At 35.2% G+C, this 21,945-nt stretch overlaps 1 protein-coding gene across 1 annotated transcript in view; it reads right to left on the reverse strand.

Annotated features, from left to right (window-relative positions):
• Positions 1-21,945, reverse strand: part of LOC116338270 (myb-like protein I) — a 71,056-nt gene that overhangs the window by 28,922 nt on the left and 20,189 nt on the right. The window contains exon 2 of the mRNA XM_031763402.1: positions 15,486-19,435. Within this exon, the coding sequence (XP_031619262.1) occupies positions 15,486-18,311 (2,826 nt within the window). The 5' untranslated portion in view covers positions 18,312-19,435. The remainder of the gene's footprint in view (positions 1-15,485; positions 19,436-21,945) is intronic.

Consider the following 21,945-nt stretch of genomic DNA (forward strand, 5'->3'; position numbering starts at 1 on the left):
TCTCTCTCTCTCTCTCTCTCTCTCTCTCTCTCTCTCTCTCTCTCTCTTTGTTAATATATAACAGCGAAAATATTTATTCATTGTTCGTTCGAAAGATAGAAGATGGTGACGGTGGTGTTGAATCGTTCCATCTGTCATGGAATGCATTTATTTGATTTAGGTTGCATTAATGATTTCACATATTGCACGAGTTTTCGATCCATTCACGTCAATAGAAAGGAATCAAATTAGCACATGCAAGGCGTCTCCCTGTCTCTGTCTCGTTGCAATTTTTTTTTTCTCTCATTTCCATATTCGCATCTTGATCTTCTCTCTTTTTTTTTATTTCTTTCATGATGTTCACTTAACTCTCAATGACCATGATATGGCATTTCTATGGTGAAATACATTTAAATTTGTCCTCATTAGAAAAAGAGCGGATTCCCTTTTTTCAATGCATTTCAAAGCAGCACCATCATGTTCACCATTCAATATAAACCCATTCACCACATGGAATTGCATGTACTTTTTTATAGACTGTTGACGTTGAAAAATATGAAATGCTGATTTACATCATTATTTGCATTCTTTAGACATTCAATTTTCCTTACTTCCCAATTTATTTTCTTTTTTGTCGAGATTTGAAATGTGTCCCACAAGGAGCTGAGAACGAAATAGTGAAATGGAGAAACTTCAATTTCTTTCCGTTTGTCAAATATCGTCTGTGTGCGCGACACATGGGGATTTCAGTGAATAAAACAAATTGGTTGGTTGTTGTGCAAATAATATTTCTTTTTCTGTTTTTCCGTTTCGCATAAATTTATAAATTTCGGTTTTTATTTTTTTGCAAATTTAAATGATGCAATTTCCTTATCCATATGCAAAAGCTGCTTTGTCAAAGCATTTTGAATATTCCAATATGAAAAAAATGATCAAAACAAAATCTCAGCGAACAAGAGACTGATTTTATTTTACGGATTTTTTTTTGAAAAATGAGAATTCCAACTTGCTTTCAATGGAAAGCAGTAAGCATTAAGTGATTCGTTGCAAATTTGGAGACTAGATTTTGTTAACGTTAGTGTATTTCCATTCGCATTTGCTTAATTTCATTTATAATTTTGATTGCAAATAGAGAACGAACATGTTGAACAATATCTTCGTTTCGTGAAAATATTTGTGCACATACAAATAGCAGAAACAGCAATGCCACCGTCATCGGCAATATCGGTACAGCCAAAAAGCATCTGCCAAGATGGAGATTGCTAGGTTTATGGTTTGAAAGTAGTGTAAGGTCGAGTCTCGCAAGTAATGAATGTTGGAATGAAAGTCCACAGAATTGCATGTACAATCGCTCTTTTCTCCATTTTGCTATTGCGCTCTCTCTCCCTCTCTCTCTCCCTCTCCCTCTCTCTCTCTCTCTCTCTCTCTCTCTCTCTCTGTGTGTGTGTGTTGTCGACTTTCAGTGAATAATGATGTTCGAGTTCAAAATAGCAAGCGTACACATGGCGTGCCGAGTATTTAATTGTAGTTGCTTATGTTGCACGACGACTGTGGTTGTTCACTACTTTCCATTTGTTTTTTACTCTCTTTGTTCCGTATTCCCTTTCTCCTGTCCTCCATCCATTGGCGTTCATTCACTTGAATCGTGCATTCTATGTGAAATTGGAATTAATTACCCGAATTTATTATGATGTTGTTCGCTTTGTTCATATTTGCTCTGACAACCACTGTCGGTATTGTTGATGCTGGTGCTTCTATTATTTCGTTTTGTATCATTGTGTGTCTGTGCGAAGATGGAAGGGCCGAAGCCAAAATACAATATCCAAAATATTATTTTATATGTGTGTCATTCGTGTGCTTTTGCAGACACCGTGTGTTTTTGATTATTCGCCATATTTCCTGTATCTGTGCAAAAAGATCAATTATCGTTTTTCTTTCAGCGATGAACGAATATACCATATTCGAATGGGATATGATGTGTATGTGCGACGTGTGCACATAACGATTTAGTTTGATGCGAATACGATGTATGTAGTTGATGACGATAATGATTATTAGTATCAATATTAAATTGTTTCACAAGCGCCAAACACCGAGCGCCCGATATCTTCAATCAATCTCTTTTTATTCTTTTACTCTATCTCAATATAGTATAAACAGCGACGGTGTATTCGGGAACATTCATAGCGGGAATCGTCAACTCGCACTCAATTTACGTCGGTTAATCTTAACGATGTATCGATAATGTTTTCAACGATTACTATGTATGTGTGTGTCTGTGCGTTTTTCTCTGAATAATGCTATCACGCCAAAAACTTGGCACTTCCGTTGAACTCGTCAAATAAATTGCAATCGATTCACTTTCCGTGATTCAAAGACAGTTCAGAAAAAGTGTATTTTTATGTGTTTAACGCCGTCAAGTCGTTAGTGTTAATATCATCATGTTCAATAGAACGTTTTTTTCTTCTTCTCGCTCTCTCGACAGTTCGAGTTTTTATTTTCGAATTCATTTGCACGTACCGCATGTATCAAAATGCCTACGCATTTAGCAAAAGAAGAAAATAAAACAAAAACACACTTAATAGACTACACATTTAATATTTCGTGAAAAAGGAAATCAAACGCCCCAAATCTAGATTGTATCCATCTTATGTTCACTCTCTCCGCATTACAAGTAGTTTCTTATTACATTCAAGCACTCGGCAGATGTTGTTCAAACGAAGAAAGGGAAACCTTTGCTATAAACAATGTCGAATCTGTGCATAAGAAAAGCTCATAAGAAGCTTACACAGATTAAGTGTATGCATGGCACAAAAAAAACCGCTTTGATTCATTGAATTTGCAAAGTTCTTTGTGTTTTGTTGTTCATTGAATGTGTGCTCAATGTTAAATACAATATTATCGCCATTGTGATGGATGAAAAGCACTGGAACATCAACCATGTCGATGTTGATATGTTGAATGCATTTGCGAACAATTGAAAGTATCACCTTTTCACAACAATTATTTTGAGCGTATTTTTACTAGAGGGGTTGAAGAAATCGTTTTACATATGTTTTTTTTTCGCTTGAAAATGTGCGTTGGCTTCAATTTTTTTCCTCGAATATTCTGAAGTAAGAAAAAGTGAATTGCCTGAAAACATTTGGCAACGAATCAATGGAAAAATTATGCAAAGACGCCGACTTATAATTGAAACATCAAAAACACACAACGAACGTAGGTTGGCATTGCTTTGGGCCTTCAATTGATCTGTACCATTCATGATTGCCGTTGACTTTTCAGCCAAAGGAGGAAAAAAACACAATGTAAAATACAACGGGAATCGTAAGTAACGTTGTGATGTGTCGCTTCAAGTTGATTTTCTCCACTTTGTAATAACAAGAAACAAAAAAGTGTCTATCCCACCTTCTTTTGCCTGCCTGTTATGGTTCTTATCTTCAATTGATGATATTTTTATTATTTATGAAAAAAATGTTTCCTAAGTATTCTTGAGCATGCTTTTGAGTATCATACCAATTACCCTCATTTTGGTGAATTATATTCCTATTTATATCGAACAATATACGTGGAACAAGAAAAATCTGCAAAAAAATCAATATTAATCAGGGCTTTCTTGCCATTCGATTGATTGGGACATTGTAATGTAGTACATTCAATGTAATAAGCCATAAATCTGAGCAAATTCCAAAGCAAATTTTCGGAAGAAACGTTTTAAGCGAGATTAATTTCGAATAATATTTTTTTACAATTAGCCGAAGAAAATGAATTAAAGTAGATTCTTGAAACATCTTTTTAAATCAGAACATTATATGGATTAGATTATAAGAGGCGATTCATTGCGATGTGAAAAAAAATCAAATCAAATTAGGGAATTATAGAGCTGAACAAAAGGAACCGCTTTTTATAGAAAACTCGAAAGAAGTCAATAAAAAATCGCTACCGACTAAGTTGAATCGTTTGATCCCTCTCATAAAAAAAAACAAACAAACAAACCCGTTTCGAACCATTCGAATCCAATTCCAGGATTCCTTGATGGAAAGTTCCAGTTATTCAATGGCCGCAAGCAATAACATAACCCAACGGATGAATTTTATTTGCATGTCATAAAATCAAATCAAATCACATTTCGACAACAAAAAAGGGAGAGAGTAAATGAGAGGTGTCAGCAGAAAACCATAATCAAACTCACTTCAACACTCATAAAATGTTTCTTTTTTTTTCTCTGTGTTTATAAGTTCTATCGTTTGATATTGGACATAGATAAGAGTTTGACTACACAATTCAAATGGTTTTTGCAGCTGTTTCACGGTCCATTTTTATTTATATGGAACGAATTAGAATGCGTATCGAATGCAAAAACTCAGTTATTATCGACAAGTGTGTACTCTATTTACAAACAAAAACTATACAGAAATGCGCTTCTTCGACATTAAGTAGCTTCTTTAAATCTAATTTTATAGACTTCCGAATTTGATTTACCATTTAAGAAGAAGATAATTTTCTTTTCGATTTTCCCATTCAATGCCGATTTTTTTATGAATGCCTTCTTTACATTCAAAGAGAAATCGAACAACAAATTGCGTTATTATTTTGATAATGTTTGGCCATGTTAAATGTTTGCATCGTTGTTATTCAAATACTTCCGAATAAGATTTTTTTTGTTGGGAAATCGGGAAGAACGATGTAAATATTGAGAGAATGTGAAAAAGGAAAACAAGAAAAATAAATAAGTATTTAAATCAATAGGAAAATGCGCTTCAAGTATGCTGGGCATGGTGAAAACGATAAAAAACAACAACCAGAAGTAATATATTTTTTTTCACTGGCATTTGTTTTGTTTTCTTATCGCATTTCCCAGTTGCGCTGTCGTTTCATCTGAATTTCTATGTCTTACACATTTACTGCTTTAGCGATACCAAAAACACCTTTCTCTCTTACTCTGTCTCTCTCTCATACTCTTATTCTGTCTCTCGCTCTTTCTCTCTTTCTTTCTCTTTTTATTAGAAGTAACATCCACTTTATGCGGAACGTATGCGGATTTCGTTCCGTCGATTTCTGTGTTTTTTTTATTCGCACTGAATTTGAATTTTATTTGCTCCGCAAGATAAATGGTTAGTATCGGTGTCACAATTCGCATAAAATATTTTCTTCTAATTTTCACGATACACACACACACACAATAACGGTTGCGGTGTTCTTTCCCTATTTTTCTCTGGCAAACGTCTTGTTTTGCAGTGAACTGATGATGTAATAATGCGAAAATGTGTGAAAAGAAAATACTTATTGTTTGGCACCTACAGGAAATTCCGTGCTCCGCTTCAAAAAGCCCTCCCGCTCACAAACAGCTAACTTTTCAAAGTCGTTAGAAAATTTAATAAATTTTTTTACGTTGATGCCGTCATGACTTTTCACCGCCTGAACTGAATCACGAATGGAAGATGAAAAGAATGTTTTCTTTTTTCAGTTTCAATAGAAAAAAAAACAGAACGGCAAACAAAGGCGAAAAGAAGAAAAGCGAAATAAAATCAATGTGAATAAAAACATTTTGTAATATTAAAAGTGGCGTGATAATTCCATAAAATGTATTTATTATTATCAAACATAGTAGAAGTATATACGGTTTACATTAAAACTGGTTCAATTCACACAGAAGAAGAAAAAACACATAAAATTTGCTTAAAATTCCTTGTAATCTGGTTTGATTAATGAACCATGAACTTGAACTCGATAAACGCACGTATGATTAACATCACTGTGATTCGGTGCAAATGTAAATTTTACAATGGGAAAACTTTTTTTCGTCGAATTAACGTTGAGCCGAAATTCTTGCAGCGATTGATTTTTTTTCGTGTCATAGCAAAATGTGCCAAGTTCTGTGGCGTTATTGACGTCATCCTTTTCCATGCCATATACACTGAATTCGTGCGGTGCGGATTTTATGTGACCATCGGGTGACATATTCGGCAAAATATGTTCGATACTAACCGCATCTATGAGCACATCGCCAATCAATTTTATGACAATTTCGCCGGGACCAGTGAAAGCAAAACATTCACCCGGATAAATTGATGGCTGAATGACATGTTGTGCACCATTGATAAAGTATTTGCTGACATGACTAAATCCGAATACAGTTGTTAACCATTCTGGAAGTGGTGTTAATGCTTTTGTTCGACCAATGGACATAATTTTTGCGCCCGCCTTTGCCAATGCAAAATCAATACGCTCACTTGACTCTGCGTTTGTGTTCCGTTTTAGCTGTTCCAATTCGGTGATTATTTTATTGTAAATCCTCAACGATGGCAAACTGTGGACATGTTCTTTTAAATTACGATGCCGTTGAATCGCCTCTTTTGTCAAATCGAGTTTTTTTTCAGAATTTTCGCTCAATTCCTTCATGATCAATTCATGTTGATATTCGATAACGTGAAGACGACGCTTTGTCTCGAAATGCGATAACCATATTGTTATAAATAGTCCCAATAAAACGATGGACAAACCTAATAGCATCACTCGCGGCCAATATCGATTCGACATCTCGGATCGCCGACGCAAAACCATTTTTGCTTTAATTTTCGTTCCGTTGAAATGAAGAAAATGAGGTTTTGTCAAATTGCTTACGTATAATTTAATGTCGAATTTGAATGTGTACAATTTTCGCCGTTTACTGAGTTTCGAAGCAACAAAAAAAAACTCACTTACTACTGTCACTGTTTGAAGCAATAATATTAAATTCGTCGCTTTTATTTGCGATGTCTTGGATTGAAAACAAACCTAATTGCCATTTATTGAGCTCAAAATAGTCCGATGAATATTAAACAGAATCTCTGCATAAATAAAATTTTCACGAGAACTGCTAATGGCTGGGATTTTGGTCGCAGCATTCCGAAACGAGTATTGTTTCTATCAACTAAGCGTTGGAATTTGTGTGTTTTTTTTTGCTGACCTTCAAGCTGTAATACTGAGATTTTGTGCTAGCGTCAGCTTGAAAATAAAAGACTCTGAATCAACAAAAACAAGAAGAATAGTACTCGTTTTGATGTGTGTGTTTGTCAGTGACATAAAAAAGAAAAGGATCCTTTGCCTCATGCCACCTCAAATCAATATAAATAACAGTAACAATACGAAAATTTGTTCGCTTATTCAAGCGATAATATTCCAATCACCAGATCGATTTCTATTCACGTAATTTTGATGCGCGTTCTTCACAAAAATGTGCCCATCATTTCGCAATAATTTCTACAAAGCAGAACAAACGCACACATACGCTACGCACAAGTAATAATCATCTTGAAATAAATAAATAGTCCAAAATAGATTCGAATCTGTATTTTATTGCAATCAATTTTTATGGATGTTGTTAAGTTCGTTCGATTTATTTCGAATTTCGCTTGTCGCTTATTTAGAATGAAGCAGTAACCAGCTTTTCGTATACACTTTGGCCGCGATTGTATCGTTATGATTGCTTTATGAAAAGGATTTAATCTCTTTCATGACATCAACCGATATTGTGTAAGAGCAAAGAGCGAGAATAAGAGTGAGCGAGTTGATTCGTATATGTCCATATCTATGTTCGATTATTATGAAAATCAAACAAAAACCATCATAATGAATACTTTGCGAAATGAAACATAACCAATGAAAATGGAATTATATTGGATCTTGTTGAATTGCTGAAGTTTTATGATCTCTTTCTCTCTACTATTCTATCCAACTTTATTTTTATCTTTCTATCCGTCTCTTTGAAATTTGTTCTCCTTTTCTCTTGCTCATTGCTCTCTCTCTCTCGCTCTCCATCACTTTGGCGCTCGTTCTATTTCGTATTAGCTCGCAATCTATGAGATTCGTTGGTTTTGATAATAACCATTGCCGCTTGGGACGAAATTGCGGTACTGTCTAAGTTTTTTCTCTTGTGTGTATGTGTAAGTGTGCTCTGCTTATGATTTCATAAGCGCGCAATATTTTCATCAATGGGATTCGAGTCAAAAACAATATACGCTTTGCTAAAAGAATCTTTGGCCATATCGCGAATGGTGCTTTGCGCTACCCTTCAAATGAGTAAAATCGTATTGTACGAAAACTGAAATGAAGATATTTTCGCATTCTTAGCGTGGGATTAAGAATAATATTATTTGGCATTTTATGAGAGAATATTGTACGGTTGGCAAAGGCGCATTTGAAAACATTGTCGCTTTGAATTAGCCACACATATATAAACTCATTGCTCTCTCTCTATCTCTATCTATCATACCCAAAACGTTCACTGGTCATAGCAATAACAAAATTATTTATTCACTCATTCTCGCTAGCTCCCTTTCTCCCCGCGAGCTCCCTTCTTGTTTCTTTTTATTGCTGAAACTAAATTGTTTTGCTGCTTACTTAAGAAGCAAACTCGGACAAAATTCGTCTCTTTTGGCTTATTGCTTCAGGTCTGTTTACGTAAGACAGAACAAAAATAGTAGTAACATTGTTTGGGACAACATGAAAAGCGATATATTCCAAATGGAAATTCTTTCAGTGTTCCTGCCGCAGTCGCTCCATCGTTTGCGCGCGTCAAAAGCAGAAATCGTGAAACATTGCATTTGCAACATCAAAATATGGTTGCTATTTAATTTATATTTGCCAAGCACAAATACTATTTAAACATTGTGACACAGCGAACAATCGGCAATAAATGCGAAAACGGTTACATTTTTACCTCGCTCACCACTAAAAACATATAAAAACAAAAACCCACTTTACTCATTCTATCATTTCACTTTCCATCTGAGTCATGCTTTATCACTGAGCATGAGACCGCTGCAAGAATGGGAGAGGGAACAAAAAACATATTATCTCACAAGAGGTGTAAAATGTTAGCCAAAGTGTTTGGGTAAATTGCGTTTTGCGTCATGAACACAATGCTTGTCACAGATCTCTCTTTTGCTTTCGACTATTTTTGCCGTTGCTGCTTTTCTACTTTGGCCAAAAAATTTCTATCGAATTGTGTTTATCCCTTTTCGCATGAGACTATTATGTATTTGTGTATGTTTTGTGGTTTTGCTGCCTTTTCCGATGACACATTTTCATGTGGTATTTGATATAATACCCATTCATTAAGTGGTTTTTCCACACTCTTATGTTCGAGACAATTAAGGGTTTCGTTTTTTTGGGGGAATAGTATATTGTGCTACATTAACCAAAAGCGTGGTCAATTGAATGGATAACATTAACGAACACTTTAGGAAATACACACACTTTCTCCAATGTGTTTTTCCCATCTTCGGATTTTTACATAGATGAAATTTGGATGGAGTAGTTGTAGAACCCCTGAAAATGTGATGACACTTTGTTTTATCGATGGAGAGAGCAAAAAAAATCTTAATTACAGTTTCGAAATGCACTAATTTGAGCAAATCAATGAGAATCACATTTCCAAATGAATTGAATCAAACTGAAACGATTGAAAAATTAAACAAACGCACACCATGCCTAAAAATTGTAATGGATAAACCGGTGTAGTGCCTATTAACAGCAAATCGGTTCACAATTTTAATTAAAATCTCGTTGATGTGAACAGTTTATGCGTTCTAACTTTTCGGTCAATGATGTTTATTTTATACAAATTAATTTTCAGGCAGCGGTTGCCAATGTTGCCCATTGCTACTACTGCCCGTTTTTTCACCACTGTATCTGTATTTTCTTCTCAATAAACGACGGAATCAAATTGATTTTCATTTCCAATACCCGTTTTCATTACCGCTAAACTAAACATGCACATTAAAGTACTTGGCCTTCCAATTGAAATATATCAATTTAGATTTTATCGATGTTGAATGAAAGCGTATTTAAAAAATATTAAACGAGATATTAGCCATTGGTATAATACCCATTACAAACAATTTAAATTGGGAAATGAAACGGAACACATACATACCCAAATGCTTTTGATATTACAAATGCACCATTTGAATAATTAAATGCATTTCATTACATTCACAAATCGATCATGATTGCAACAGCAAAAAAAATATGGGAAATAAAACCGCACATAGTATATCGAATGTCTATTTCGATTGGTTAATGTCAATTCAATTAACCAAATGCAATTTAAAATGCAAATAAATGTTTAAACAAAGACTCGTGCAGTCAGAGAGTTTCTCTTTACATCAATTGTTCGTGTCAATGTTTTCCTATTTGTTCAGGTACATTTATCCACCCCAAAAATCATGTTGGCATTGTGGTTTCCTTTTTCCACAATACAAGAGGGAAAAATACAAGAGAGAGAGAGAGAGAGAGAGAACAACCACGCTTATTACGTATCAGTTTGAAATCTCTGAAAATTGGTTTTCACACCACCATGTGTATTTGAGCGCAAAACATTTTCAATACATTTCGTGTGGGCTCCATTGTCATTTCAATAGGTCCGCACATTTTTCAATGCTGTGTAAATGGAGAAATCTATTTTAAAGTGAATTTTGGTCTTTTTTCACCTTTTTTTTGTCTCTTTTTGGAAAACTTGTTTTAATTGCTCCAGCAAAATGCAATGGACAATCTTTGCTTTATCGATTCCCCTTTTCTCTCTCTCATTCAGTTACTTCCTTTTTTTTCTCTTTCTCTCTTCCTTTTTCTCTCATTTTTTCAGTGCCGTTCTTTCAATTTTCGTAACAATAACACGCATTCAGCGGAAGAATGAAGTAGCTAGAGCTTTTATGCGATACGCGCTCAAAAACCTTCAAACGTAATTTACTTGATAATAAAACGGAGAATCGATGTGCATGCGCCCGTTCTCGTCATTCGAAGCGAAACTCGTACAAAGTCAAAGCCGCTCCAAATTTGATTCGTTCAGTTAAGTTTTTAATCAAATAACAATTAAAATGTAGAACGATCGTAATGGCTATTGCATGCCGTACATTTATGTTCACTTTGTTTCGAACGAAAGATTCTAGATCTCTGTGACACAGAGAGAATTCACTTAATTAGAAAACACTTTGCTTTTCCATTTGATGTGGAATGATATGGTTTTATTTTTTGCTTAACGTTGAGCGATAAGAAGAAATGTCAACAACAAGACTGAATTCAGACGTGAATGAAAAGAACAAGAGCGAAAGAGAGAGAGAGAGAAATTAGATGGTATCAAGTAAGAGCATGTCAATGGACACAATGAAAAGACAAAACTTTTCAAAATTGCAGCGCATTTGTTGGCGTTCAAATCTCGAATCTTATACCAAAATCCCAACAAAGTTGACTGTAATACGTTTCACAATTTCAAGTGAAATCACTGCTCCACTTTTGAATTCCACGGATTTAATTAGTTCAAATGGCGACCGACATACGCTTTCTTTGAAGATTTAGCGAGGTTGAGTGATAAAGAAAACAATTAAGATACTTATCCGATAAACAATTTGAACCAAAGCCGGAGGACACAGACACTTGCAAGAACACACACACACAATCACGAATTTATACGATCACTTCTTTCCTTCTTCTTTTTATCCAATTAAATAATTCAATGTGTCTGTTTTACAGCGTAAATGTGTACAATATGTTGTACTGAAATGAGAAAATTGAAATGAAAATGCTTTCTTCCGGAAAATCGATGCGTTTTCGTGGATAATGACACATCCGTGGCATTTGTCATTTACTTTCATATTCAACACGGAATGCGATATGGAGACAATGCGCAATTTACATAAATCGTGTGAAAAACTCAATTCCGACCCCCCTAGAAGCCTGAGAGTATGACATGAGATTTAATGTGCAACGGATGCTAAAAATTGAGTTTGTAACTTTTGTTTTCTTCAAATAGAAGTATATTTCCATTCACCAATCACCTTGTGCTTAGTACAACAACAACGAAAAAAAAAATCCTGACAGTATTCCAATTTCCAAGTTAATAATTTTTTTCTTCTCGTTCACCGCCCCATTTTATTATTGCTTCGGTAAAATGGTGTAATGCTCGCGTAAAATGTATGTGAAAAGTAATCTTAAGCATTACGTCTCCAAGCAAATAAAATATTATTATGTAATTCCGTTTTGCTTTCATTTCATTCTGTCCCTCTCTCGATTTCTCGGGCGCTCGCGTCTTTGAACCTGTTCGAATGAACCATTGCCATTAAAGGGAATTTATCACCCAAAAGCGAATTTATTATGTCTGCAATGAAAAATGTTACACCATCGCTTGCCATTTTCCAATTTTCCAACTTATAAGTGTATGCATTATACGAAGAAAAATAAAAAAAAAACCGTTTGTGCCAACCTCGTGCAAATGTTGCAAAGATCATAAAAATTCAGTGTCTTCAAAAATCATGACAGACATTTTGTTGATATTATTGTCTTTGGCCGTAGTTACTTTGAATGTTGCACCAAATGTCCAGCAAAAATGTAAAGACGTCTTTTCTTAACTAACTCGCCAAACACACTTATTTTTCTCTTTTGCCATCAATAGCTGGTACGATTGTCTAGCACTAAATGGCCATACGCTTTTATTTTTCGATAAAATTCAATGTGAAAACAAACTAAAAAGTATTACAATAAAATTTTATGCATTTATCGATTTCAATAACTATTTTAATCTTATGCTGTCTCATAATACATCGTTTTTCAAAGTTCTCATTTTTGTCCGAGTTTCTGCGAATCGATTTAATGTTGGCCGATGCAAAAAAAAAATGAATAAAAGACAAGTAAAAAGTGTGTCTTAACAACAGAAGCATCCAATTCAATGCCATTCAAGCGATTTTTAATACGCGTATTAATGTTGAAATATAGATCCTGTGTGTTATTTTATGTCGATCATGTGCACAACCACCGTTGTAAAAAAAAACCCATTTTATACCGGTTGTAATAAACAGCACAAAAAAACATTTGTGCACACATAATAAAAATATCGTACGTGATTTTTGGATGTGTAATAATATTCCTCGAGTGAATTTACCGCACTTTATTTACATTGTCGGCCATAAAATGACCACCTTTTACGTAGGTGCTTAATTGGAGGGAGCGAATTTTTTTCGTGGTGAAAACCATCAATTTTGAGCTCAAACTCTCAAGATCGTCAGTACGTGAACACAATGACATCCATCATTGAGCTTACAATTTTGTAAAGGCTATATACATTGTTCATACTCACTCCCCAAATTTAATGGCAAACACAAAATAACGTTTTCTATCTATAAATCAATGACGAGAATTTTATTTAAAATGCAAACTATTTGCGAATGCATTCAAGTTATTTATTCAATAAACCATTTGCTATCGTATCTCAGAGCATAAATGTCGCGAATAAAAATGCGAACAATATTTCCACGTTCACAATGACTTACGAACTGCACAATCGCATAAATCATGCAATCAATGCGATGGTGAAAACAAAAAAAGCTGAACTGGTGTCAAATAAATTCGAATATTGCATTCCATTTTGAAATCGCATAAAGCTAAACATTTATATTATTTCTCTTTTTGTTGTGCTTGGGTGTGAATGAAAGCCGATTAAAACAAAACAGAAAAAAATGCTCACCACTCTGCAACTAAATAGCAGCACCGATGTGTGGTTATGTATTATTCATAGCACAAAAACAAACAAAACACATGAGAGCTGAAAATGCTTTTTCTTTTCGATGAATGGAGTGACAAAAGCAATATATATTCGCATTTGCTTATATATTATGTATTGTGGTTGGGTCATTATTTCCATGTCACATTAAATTATTGACATTTTTCAAAACTGAAATGGAATGAAGATTCATCGATTCAAAGCATTTTATAAAAATAACACATAAATCTAAGCGCCCGAGTACATCAGTTTGAATAAAATATGCGGGTGCAAATCAGCACTATGCAATCATTTATAGGAAATTATTTACCGTTCACACGGTCATGGTATGCACTCAATTGTCATGAAAAATTCAAAATCATCAAAATGAGATTGCAATTTTCACCAAGCAAACAATGTGCACTTGCATATTGTTGAACCGAACCGAAGCGCGCATCTACGAACAAATGGGAATTTCGGTATTATTTTCGCTATGCAAACAATATACCATTAAATGATATTGCAGTTGTCTGTTTATTCAGATTTAAATTGCTTTCGCATGGAACATTTTATTGAAAAATCCATTTATACCGCAATGATGTCTTTAAATATGATATCCCTTTTAGCGAAATGTCTCTTCAATTATTTTCCAATGAGATCAAATGTTTTTTAGAATAAAAGTTCAGATTTTGTTGCACCCCAAAACAAAACGGCAGAGAAAATTTCAACAGATTTTCCCCGTTGGAACCGATGCTGCAACATTTAAAGGTTCTGATTTAAATCGTCGATCCACCGAAAATAATTTTCATATTTGAGAACATTTTTTAGACGTTTCATTGATAGAAAATACATGAAAATATTTGGAAAATTTCTACGTTTTCGCTCTACTCATTTTCATAACAAATTCAATTTGTTTGTGGTTGCTTCAACAGTTCGTTGAGATTAAAAATGATCCACACCCGACCGATGCGTATACTAATTAACGGATTCGTTGAGCATTCATTTAATTAATGTGCATTTCATTTGCAAACGTTAAAGCCAATGAATATAGTAGTGTATGCATTTTTGTAGTGTGATCAAAATCAGAGTCAGCATATGTATGTAGATTATTAGCATATGTAAGCAGAATTAAATTGACGTGAGAATGGTGAAATTTGTGCGTTTTGAGCTTTTTCGCTCGGTTTGATTTGGCTTGTAGAGGAAAATAAATTGATATGAGAGAAAAAATATACGGATTTTTTTTTTAAATCTACTCGATGCTCATGACCTATGTGATGCGATTAACTTACTCAATTATAAGATTTGATACACATATTAATGTCATGGTGTCACTATGTGTGTAGGTAGAACGTATGCATTTTTGCGCTCATTTTATTCGTCCATAAATTAATAAATCGCTTCCGGATTTGTCATTAATAAATGAACATTGAATAACGAACCATTAAGCTATGCGGTGAACGAAAAATTGTGTTGGGGGTGTGAAAGCGACCAAAAAAAAGCGACACCTGTAAAATGCAAATTAATAACTGTGTATGTGTGTGATTGAGATGTGGATTTTTACATTTGTGTAAAATGTAATTTACCAACTCGGCATTATGTGGGTGAACCAGCGCCAAAATTACCGTCATCTATTAAATTGCTGCATAATCAATAATGTGCTGCTTAAACTCAATAATGAAAATGCATTAATCGTAAGCCGGTTTTTGTTTGGCCAGTGTCCAGAGAGAAAAAGGTGCACATTTGCCACAATAACCAAATTGATAGAGTCATTTGGAGCGTTGTGCCCTCATTTGTGACGGTGCCAAACTGATATTTGGGGCGCGCATAATGCAATTGCAAAAAGTGCAATCGTTTGCATTAGGCGCGATATATTGGAATCTGTTCTTCTTTCATGTTTAAATTTCCACCAAATTTCAATTTAAATGAACATGCGTGTCATTTTAGAATGCCAACGTATCAATGTACAGAGTAAAAATGCATAAAAGAATTGACTTACCGTTGTGGGCAAGTTGAGTTCATGTGTTTCGTTGCCACGCCAAATATTTGAATCAGTTGGTAAAGGTGTTTGCATGTCACATTCGGTTTCAAAGTAGAAGCTATCAAAGCCACGTCGACTGTATGGTTTCTGTTTTGCCAAATGGTTGATCGAATGCGATTGCGTTTGAACAGTTGTAGTTGGTGTAGTCGTAGTCGTAGTTGTAGTAGTTGTTGTTGAGCTACGGCTTTGTGTAATAGACTTTATCGTATTCAGTGATGACGAATGTTTATCGCTTTCAGTTGAACTAATTGCATCAATCAAAGCCGGAGCAGCAGATGGTTCTTTTGATGTGGGCTGATTTAGTTTGACCACAGATTCTGATGGATGTGCTTCTAGCAAACTATTCGGTGGTGCGACTGATGCTGATGCCGTCGCTTCTGCTGCAGTGGTTAATGATGCAGTTTGGCTTAATGTTGATGATATCGTCGGTGACTCTTTGTTGGCATTACTGTAATTAGTTTTAATGGATTCGAATGGTTTTTGACCGATAGCATCATTGTGAATTATGTACAAGTGCATGTTTGTTGTCGACATTGTGGCATTACTGCCATTCATTTTATTCGTTGCGTTTGCATTTAGTTGACTCTCTTTGATAATTTGCTGTCGGTCTTTTTGTAAGCGCTCCAATTCATTTTTATCGATCGTATTATTGCTGCCACTGTTTACATTAATGAAAAGTATTTTCCGTTCGGTTGAATTGATTGGCTTTAGCGTTGATAAAACTACCTCTTTTTGCGCCGTGTGAATCGAAGAAGCGGTATCCGCACCAATGCCATTCGTATTCAAACTGACATGGCTTGACTCAATGAGGTCGTCAACTTTATTATTTTTATCATCCATTTGACTTTTAGATGAGTTTGATTTGGTGTTGTTGTTCGTTTGCTTGTTTGCAACTGTTTTATTTTGTTTTACCGTTGTTTCGTTCCGTTGAATTCCATCATTGGCATAGTGTGAGTTAAACTTGGCATTTGAAATGTTCGCATCCAATTTCCGTTCTTCATCCGATTGCGAAATGATGTTTTCATCAATGGATTTTATGTTAGCCGATGATGGTAAACTTTCTCGATTCGTATCCGTAAAACGCTTTCGGAATGTTGGATCGAATTTTTTCACTCGTCGCTCAATGAATCCCATGCCACCTAAAATCGTCAATTGGTTAACTCTATTCATTTGTTCCTGTAAATTTTGTTCTTGCTGTTGTCGAAATTGCTGCAATTGTATCTGCTGCTGTTGATTTTGTTGCTCTTCCATGTTTGTCATACTTATATCGCGAAAGCTTCGTTCAATTTTACTGACCATATCGTCTTTCAATTGTAATTCGGATGTAAAATCGGTGACACGATCACCATTATTTGGTCCGTTATTTGTACGCTTAACTGGGCTCACGTAATCGTCATCGTCAACGATGGATGTAACATCGCCATCTTTTGATGCTCCACCGTTTGGCTCATCAATTAGTTCAATTTCGATTTTTGTTGTTGGAATGTTATTTTCAATTGAATTAAATGCTCCATTGATTTTGGCATGTTGTATTTGATTGTCACCGCCGACCATTGCTGTTGCATCACCTTCATTTCCGAACAGAATTGAATTTTTCCGTTCGTTTGCATCGTCGATTATGTTGAATCGAGCGTCTGAAATGATTGGCCGATTATTATAGTCGCTGTTACTTTTTTCCAAACCAACATATCGATTTTTTTCTTCAATCATTTTCTCATTTGATTCACGTATAATTGAGCTAAAATCTTCCAATTTTGATGGATACAAATCGGCTATATTGACTTGCCCACTTGCACGTTGTGATGCTGGTCGATGCATGTCATTGTCATGCTTATTATTGTTTTGCTTTGCATTCGAAACGGTTTCATCTTCAAGGTTTTGTTTTGCATCGTTGCCGTCATGTGTGTGACCATTGCTGAATTCATCAGTGATGATTTCAGCAATTTTAATCCGATATAGACCGTTCTCCAATTTTTGTTCGACATGCATGCCATTCGAGCTAATTGACAATTGCTCGTGTTCATTTTGATTATCTATGGATGATTGCTCACCGTTCTTTGTTGCCAATTGAAGCGGTGCCATTGTGCTTGCCGGTTTAAAATCGCTGGTATCGACACTTTTACGAATGTTTGTTGGTTTTTTTACCGTTTTCGCATCGTTTGGCGTTGCAATTGTTGACGCAACATTTTCGTGTTTGTTTTTTGTCGTTGATGTTGGCGCCAATGCGTCTATTGCTGGTGGCAAAGCCTCAAAAACTTTTACCCGTTCATTTGAAACTTTATCGTTTCGATCCTGATCACTTTCCAATGTTAAAATTGGTAACGACGATGCTGCCGCTTGTTGAACATTCATTTTACTCGCAGCACTGACTTTTTCATTCAACGGTATGGGTTTTTCCGTGGCTGGTGTTGCTATTTCAACAGTAAATGAACGAATGCCAAAACTTATAGTTTCATCGTTTTCTTTATTATTATCAACATCAGCTTCTTCACTGCGAAATGTGATGCTTGTGATTCTTGCCTCGGTTAGATTACCCTTCGTTTCAGTTGTTTCGCTTAACGAAAGTTTTGGCGCTAACGATGCCTCCTCTTCTGTGGCCAATGCTACTGGTACTGAACCCCTTGTATCCATTTGCGCGGATCGATCCTTTGTTGTTGGAATTTTTGTGGTGGTCGATGATGCAAAATTAGTTGAATTTAATTCGGCGCCATTAACACCTGCAATGTTTATACAACCCACTATCAATGCAATTAAAAATACTTCTTTAAATCGTTGCAACGCCATTTTTTGTCTTTTTTTTTTGTTACTGTCACTCTTGTGTTTCTTCTTGTTTCGTTCGAGAGATTCGACCTTTTTGTTTTTGTTAGACTGTAATAGCCCGGTCACCGAATCACTCTCTTTCACTGTCTTTCCCACTTGCTTGCTGCGTTTGTTTGACACTAAAGCTTTAGCAATTTTCCGCGTTTGAGAATTGTTTATTTATCTTTATGTGTGTGGTTGGGTTGAAAAAGGTTTTTGCTTTTACTATATTTCTCTATCTCAATTTTCAAGTGTTTTGTTTACGGGCTTGATTTTGAATTGCGTTTGTTTGATTTTGCTTTTGTCTTTTACTCACTTTGTCTCATTTGCTGTTCTCTTTTCTTCAATTAAAAACAATGATGTGTTTTTTTTCTCGCTTTCAGTTTTCACAAGAGAGTATGGTGTGCATTAAAAAACATTTTCTTTGCCACTAATGCTGTCGGGCTGGTTGGAGCAGCAAAAAAACCGTTCGAAGACACAATAAGTAGGAGCGCACGACAAAGACGACAGATGAAAATGCATTTATTTCCAAACAAAATAGATTTTGCAAAATGAAACGAAAAAAAGAAGCATATACACACACACTTTTGCACACTCACAAATCGACACAAGAAGAACAAAATGATGTAAGGTCGACTTCACTAATCACGACCGGATTTCTTTGTCTTTTGTCGTTTCTGTATTTTTGTTTTTTTTTTTCCTTCTTTTGCGTTTCCTTTGAGTCTATTTGATTCATTCATCCGTTTATCATTTTCCGTGCGGCTGCCTGAACATTCGCCGTATTGTTGCTGTTGTTGTTTGCTGCACTCAGTTTGTGTTGTTAGCGTACGATAGCAAGTGGTTATAAGTGTTATTGTCTCAAAGTTTTTACATGCAAAGAAACCTGATGGATAACGAATGGTGTTTACGGTATTTTTTTTTACTCTATGTCTCTCCTTCTGCAGAACTCCCAAAGTAAAATTGAGCGACGACGGTGGTGGTTGACGTTGTTATTGTTATTATGATTCTGTGCACCGTTGTTGTGTATGGTAAAACAGATGTCGGCTACTTTCAAGACAATGCGTTCTGTTGAGCTTGTAATCCAAATGGACGACAATGGATGAAATTGTCTGCAAAGAGATGAGAGAGAGAAAAAAGAACATGAACAAATAATAAAGAGATAAAAACAAACATACAAAATGGATGATGCAACATCGTCTTTGAATAAGAAAAACAACAACAAAACACTCGTTTGTACTCTATTTTGTTAATTCATTAGACATGGGATGGGGACGACGGTGGGAACGAGTGCGTGTATATATGTGTACGTGGTTGAACAAAAACTAAGTAATAAATGCTCATTTTTCGTTTGCAATATATTTGCTCAATTTACTGCACTCAAGCAATCTCATAAATGATACATTTGTAGTGCATTGCGCTCGAATGAAGCTTACGTGGTCGGTTATTTGACATATTTACAGCGCGTGCACTAACAAATATAACACAAGCATATTTTTCGGTTGATATTGACCAAATATTTCATATTCAACACATTACAAATGGTCGAAATTCGTCGTGTGACGCAAAGCACATACGTCATAATGAGAGTACTAATGTATCATTCGAAATGGATATTCGAATGCCATTCGAATTATTATCATATTTAAATCATTCATAACATTTAAAATGTATTATAATTTACCAAAGCTAATGTTTCAAGTTACATCAAGTTCATGTTAATGTTTCTTATTTTATGCATGAACAATCATTTTAATTCAATTCCATTCGTATTATTTTGTCAGCACCATTTCCAATTGTGGTAGAATTTTCAAATTTTCTTCATATCATAATAATTGGTCGATTTAATGAATTTTTCTTCCGTTTACTTAACACAACAGTCAACGTGTCAGAGACATTTTCAAAACAAACTTTTACGTACATATACCTGGTGTGCCGTTTGCCCCAAGGATTTACGTTTATAGCAGCAAATCGTGGTTGAATGAAGAAAATGCGGAATGAAACGACAATCCTCACGCGGTAAAAATATCCGAAGCAGAAGAATGAAAAATGACGAAAACAGTTGAGTATTAATACGATCATGAGAGCGTTCACTCCAACGAGGGATTTTCGTTTGAAGTTCATCAACTTTTGGTGAAATATTCTTAACTTTTAATAATTTTCACATTTTATTTCGAAGATATGCAAAAATTATTTACTTTGAATTAAATGAATGGTGGCCAGATATCAAGAAATGGGAGAAATGCAGGCAGCAAGAGAAATGAAGGAGCAAAGATGATGAGAGAGAGTTCATCAAAACTGGTGGTATTTCATTTGCCGTTTCTTTTACTCTGTCAGTGTTGAAATATGCAGAGAGCGATAAACTTTTTTATTCGGTTGCTCGTTGCTTTTTGCAAATTTATCTATTTCGGTGCGCTCTAGATGAACTCATCAACGAAATGAAGACAAAGTCTTGTTAAAAATGTTGAATGCTGTTATATTTTCCACTTCTACGTCCCTTCATCACATCCACTATACTTTGCGAGAAAAAAAATAATAATTTTAAAGGGAAGTTGGCAAATTATTCGGAAGCCTAATAATATGCACACTGTGAATATTTACCGTGCTTATGTATCACCCGAATTTCAAAATTTCGTATGCGATAAACATTCTGAAATTATCCTAGCAAAAATTCCACTACCTATATCATATCTCCACTCGTTCGTAATGTGTGCGAAAACAAAGCACAACACATAAAATGTGGCAATAATAGCATAACGGCATATACGGTACACATACACACTTCCATATAAATTCACTCACTCGCATCGTACACACATAACCATATTAATTTGTTTTCGAGTCTCTTCAACGTAATCCCATCTACTTAATAATAATTAATTACTCGAAACTTTTCGCTGCTTCATCGTCGTTTGTCGTCCCTTTTTTCCCTATCCGCACCGACAAATGGTTGCATGAATTTTATGCCGTGATGAGAGAAAGATAAATCCTTTGCATCAGTTGGTAGACACACATCATATATATGAATTTTTCGGATATGGTACATTTATTAAAATCACGTGCCAGTCGAGCTGAAGAGAATGTATGTCAATAAGTTTATCGTTTTTTTTGTTGTTTCAAGAGAAGGTCTATGAGAAAGTGATTGACATACACAAGTGACAACACTCTGTGTTTTTGCTATGTACCATAATCAACTTTCGGTCGCAGCACAATTCGGTTGACGGTTTTGCAAACGGAATTTCTGTCGATGGTTTTTCTAAAATGCTAAACATCTTTCGTCAGTGGCCTTCTTGTGTGCCGTGTACCCTGAAGATCGACGAACGTCACTTTCCTAATAGTCGAAAACTAATGGAAATCAGTTTTAGATTAAAGATTTTTGCCAGTCGACCCATTTTACAATATACGTGCAGTGAAACAAAGTGCCTCGCATGAAAAAGGTATTTTCCATTGGTTGGTTTTCTGGGCCTTTTCGGTGTCACTGTGAAAATGTTTCGCCGACGCAGAAATGTCTGGCTGTTGTTGAGCGATGAGATTTATTTTTAATACAACAACATTTTAATTTGATGGCATTTGTCAATTTGCCAAATGCGAAAATCGTTATCGAAGACCATGAATATGTGTG

The sequence above is a fragment of the Contarinia nasturtii genome, unplaced genomic scaffold, assembly GCF_009176525.2.
Source record: "Contarinia nasturtii isolate CC-2019 unplaced genomic scaffold, AAFC_CNas_1.1 Cnas_scaffold_350, whole genome shotgun sequence".
In the NCBI taxonomy this organism is placed as follows: Eukaryota; Metazoa; Arthropoda; class Insecta; order Diptera; family Cecidomyiidae; genus Contarinia; species Contarinia nasturtii.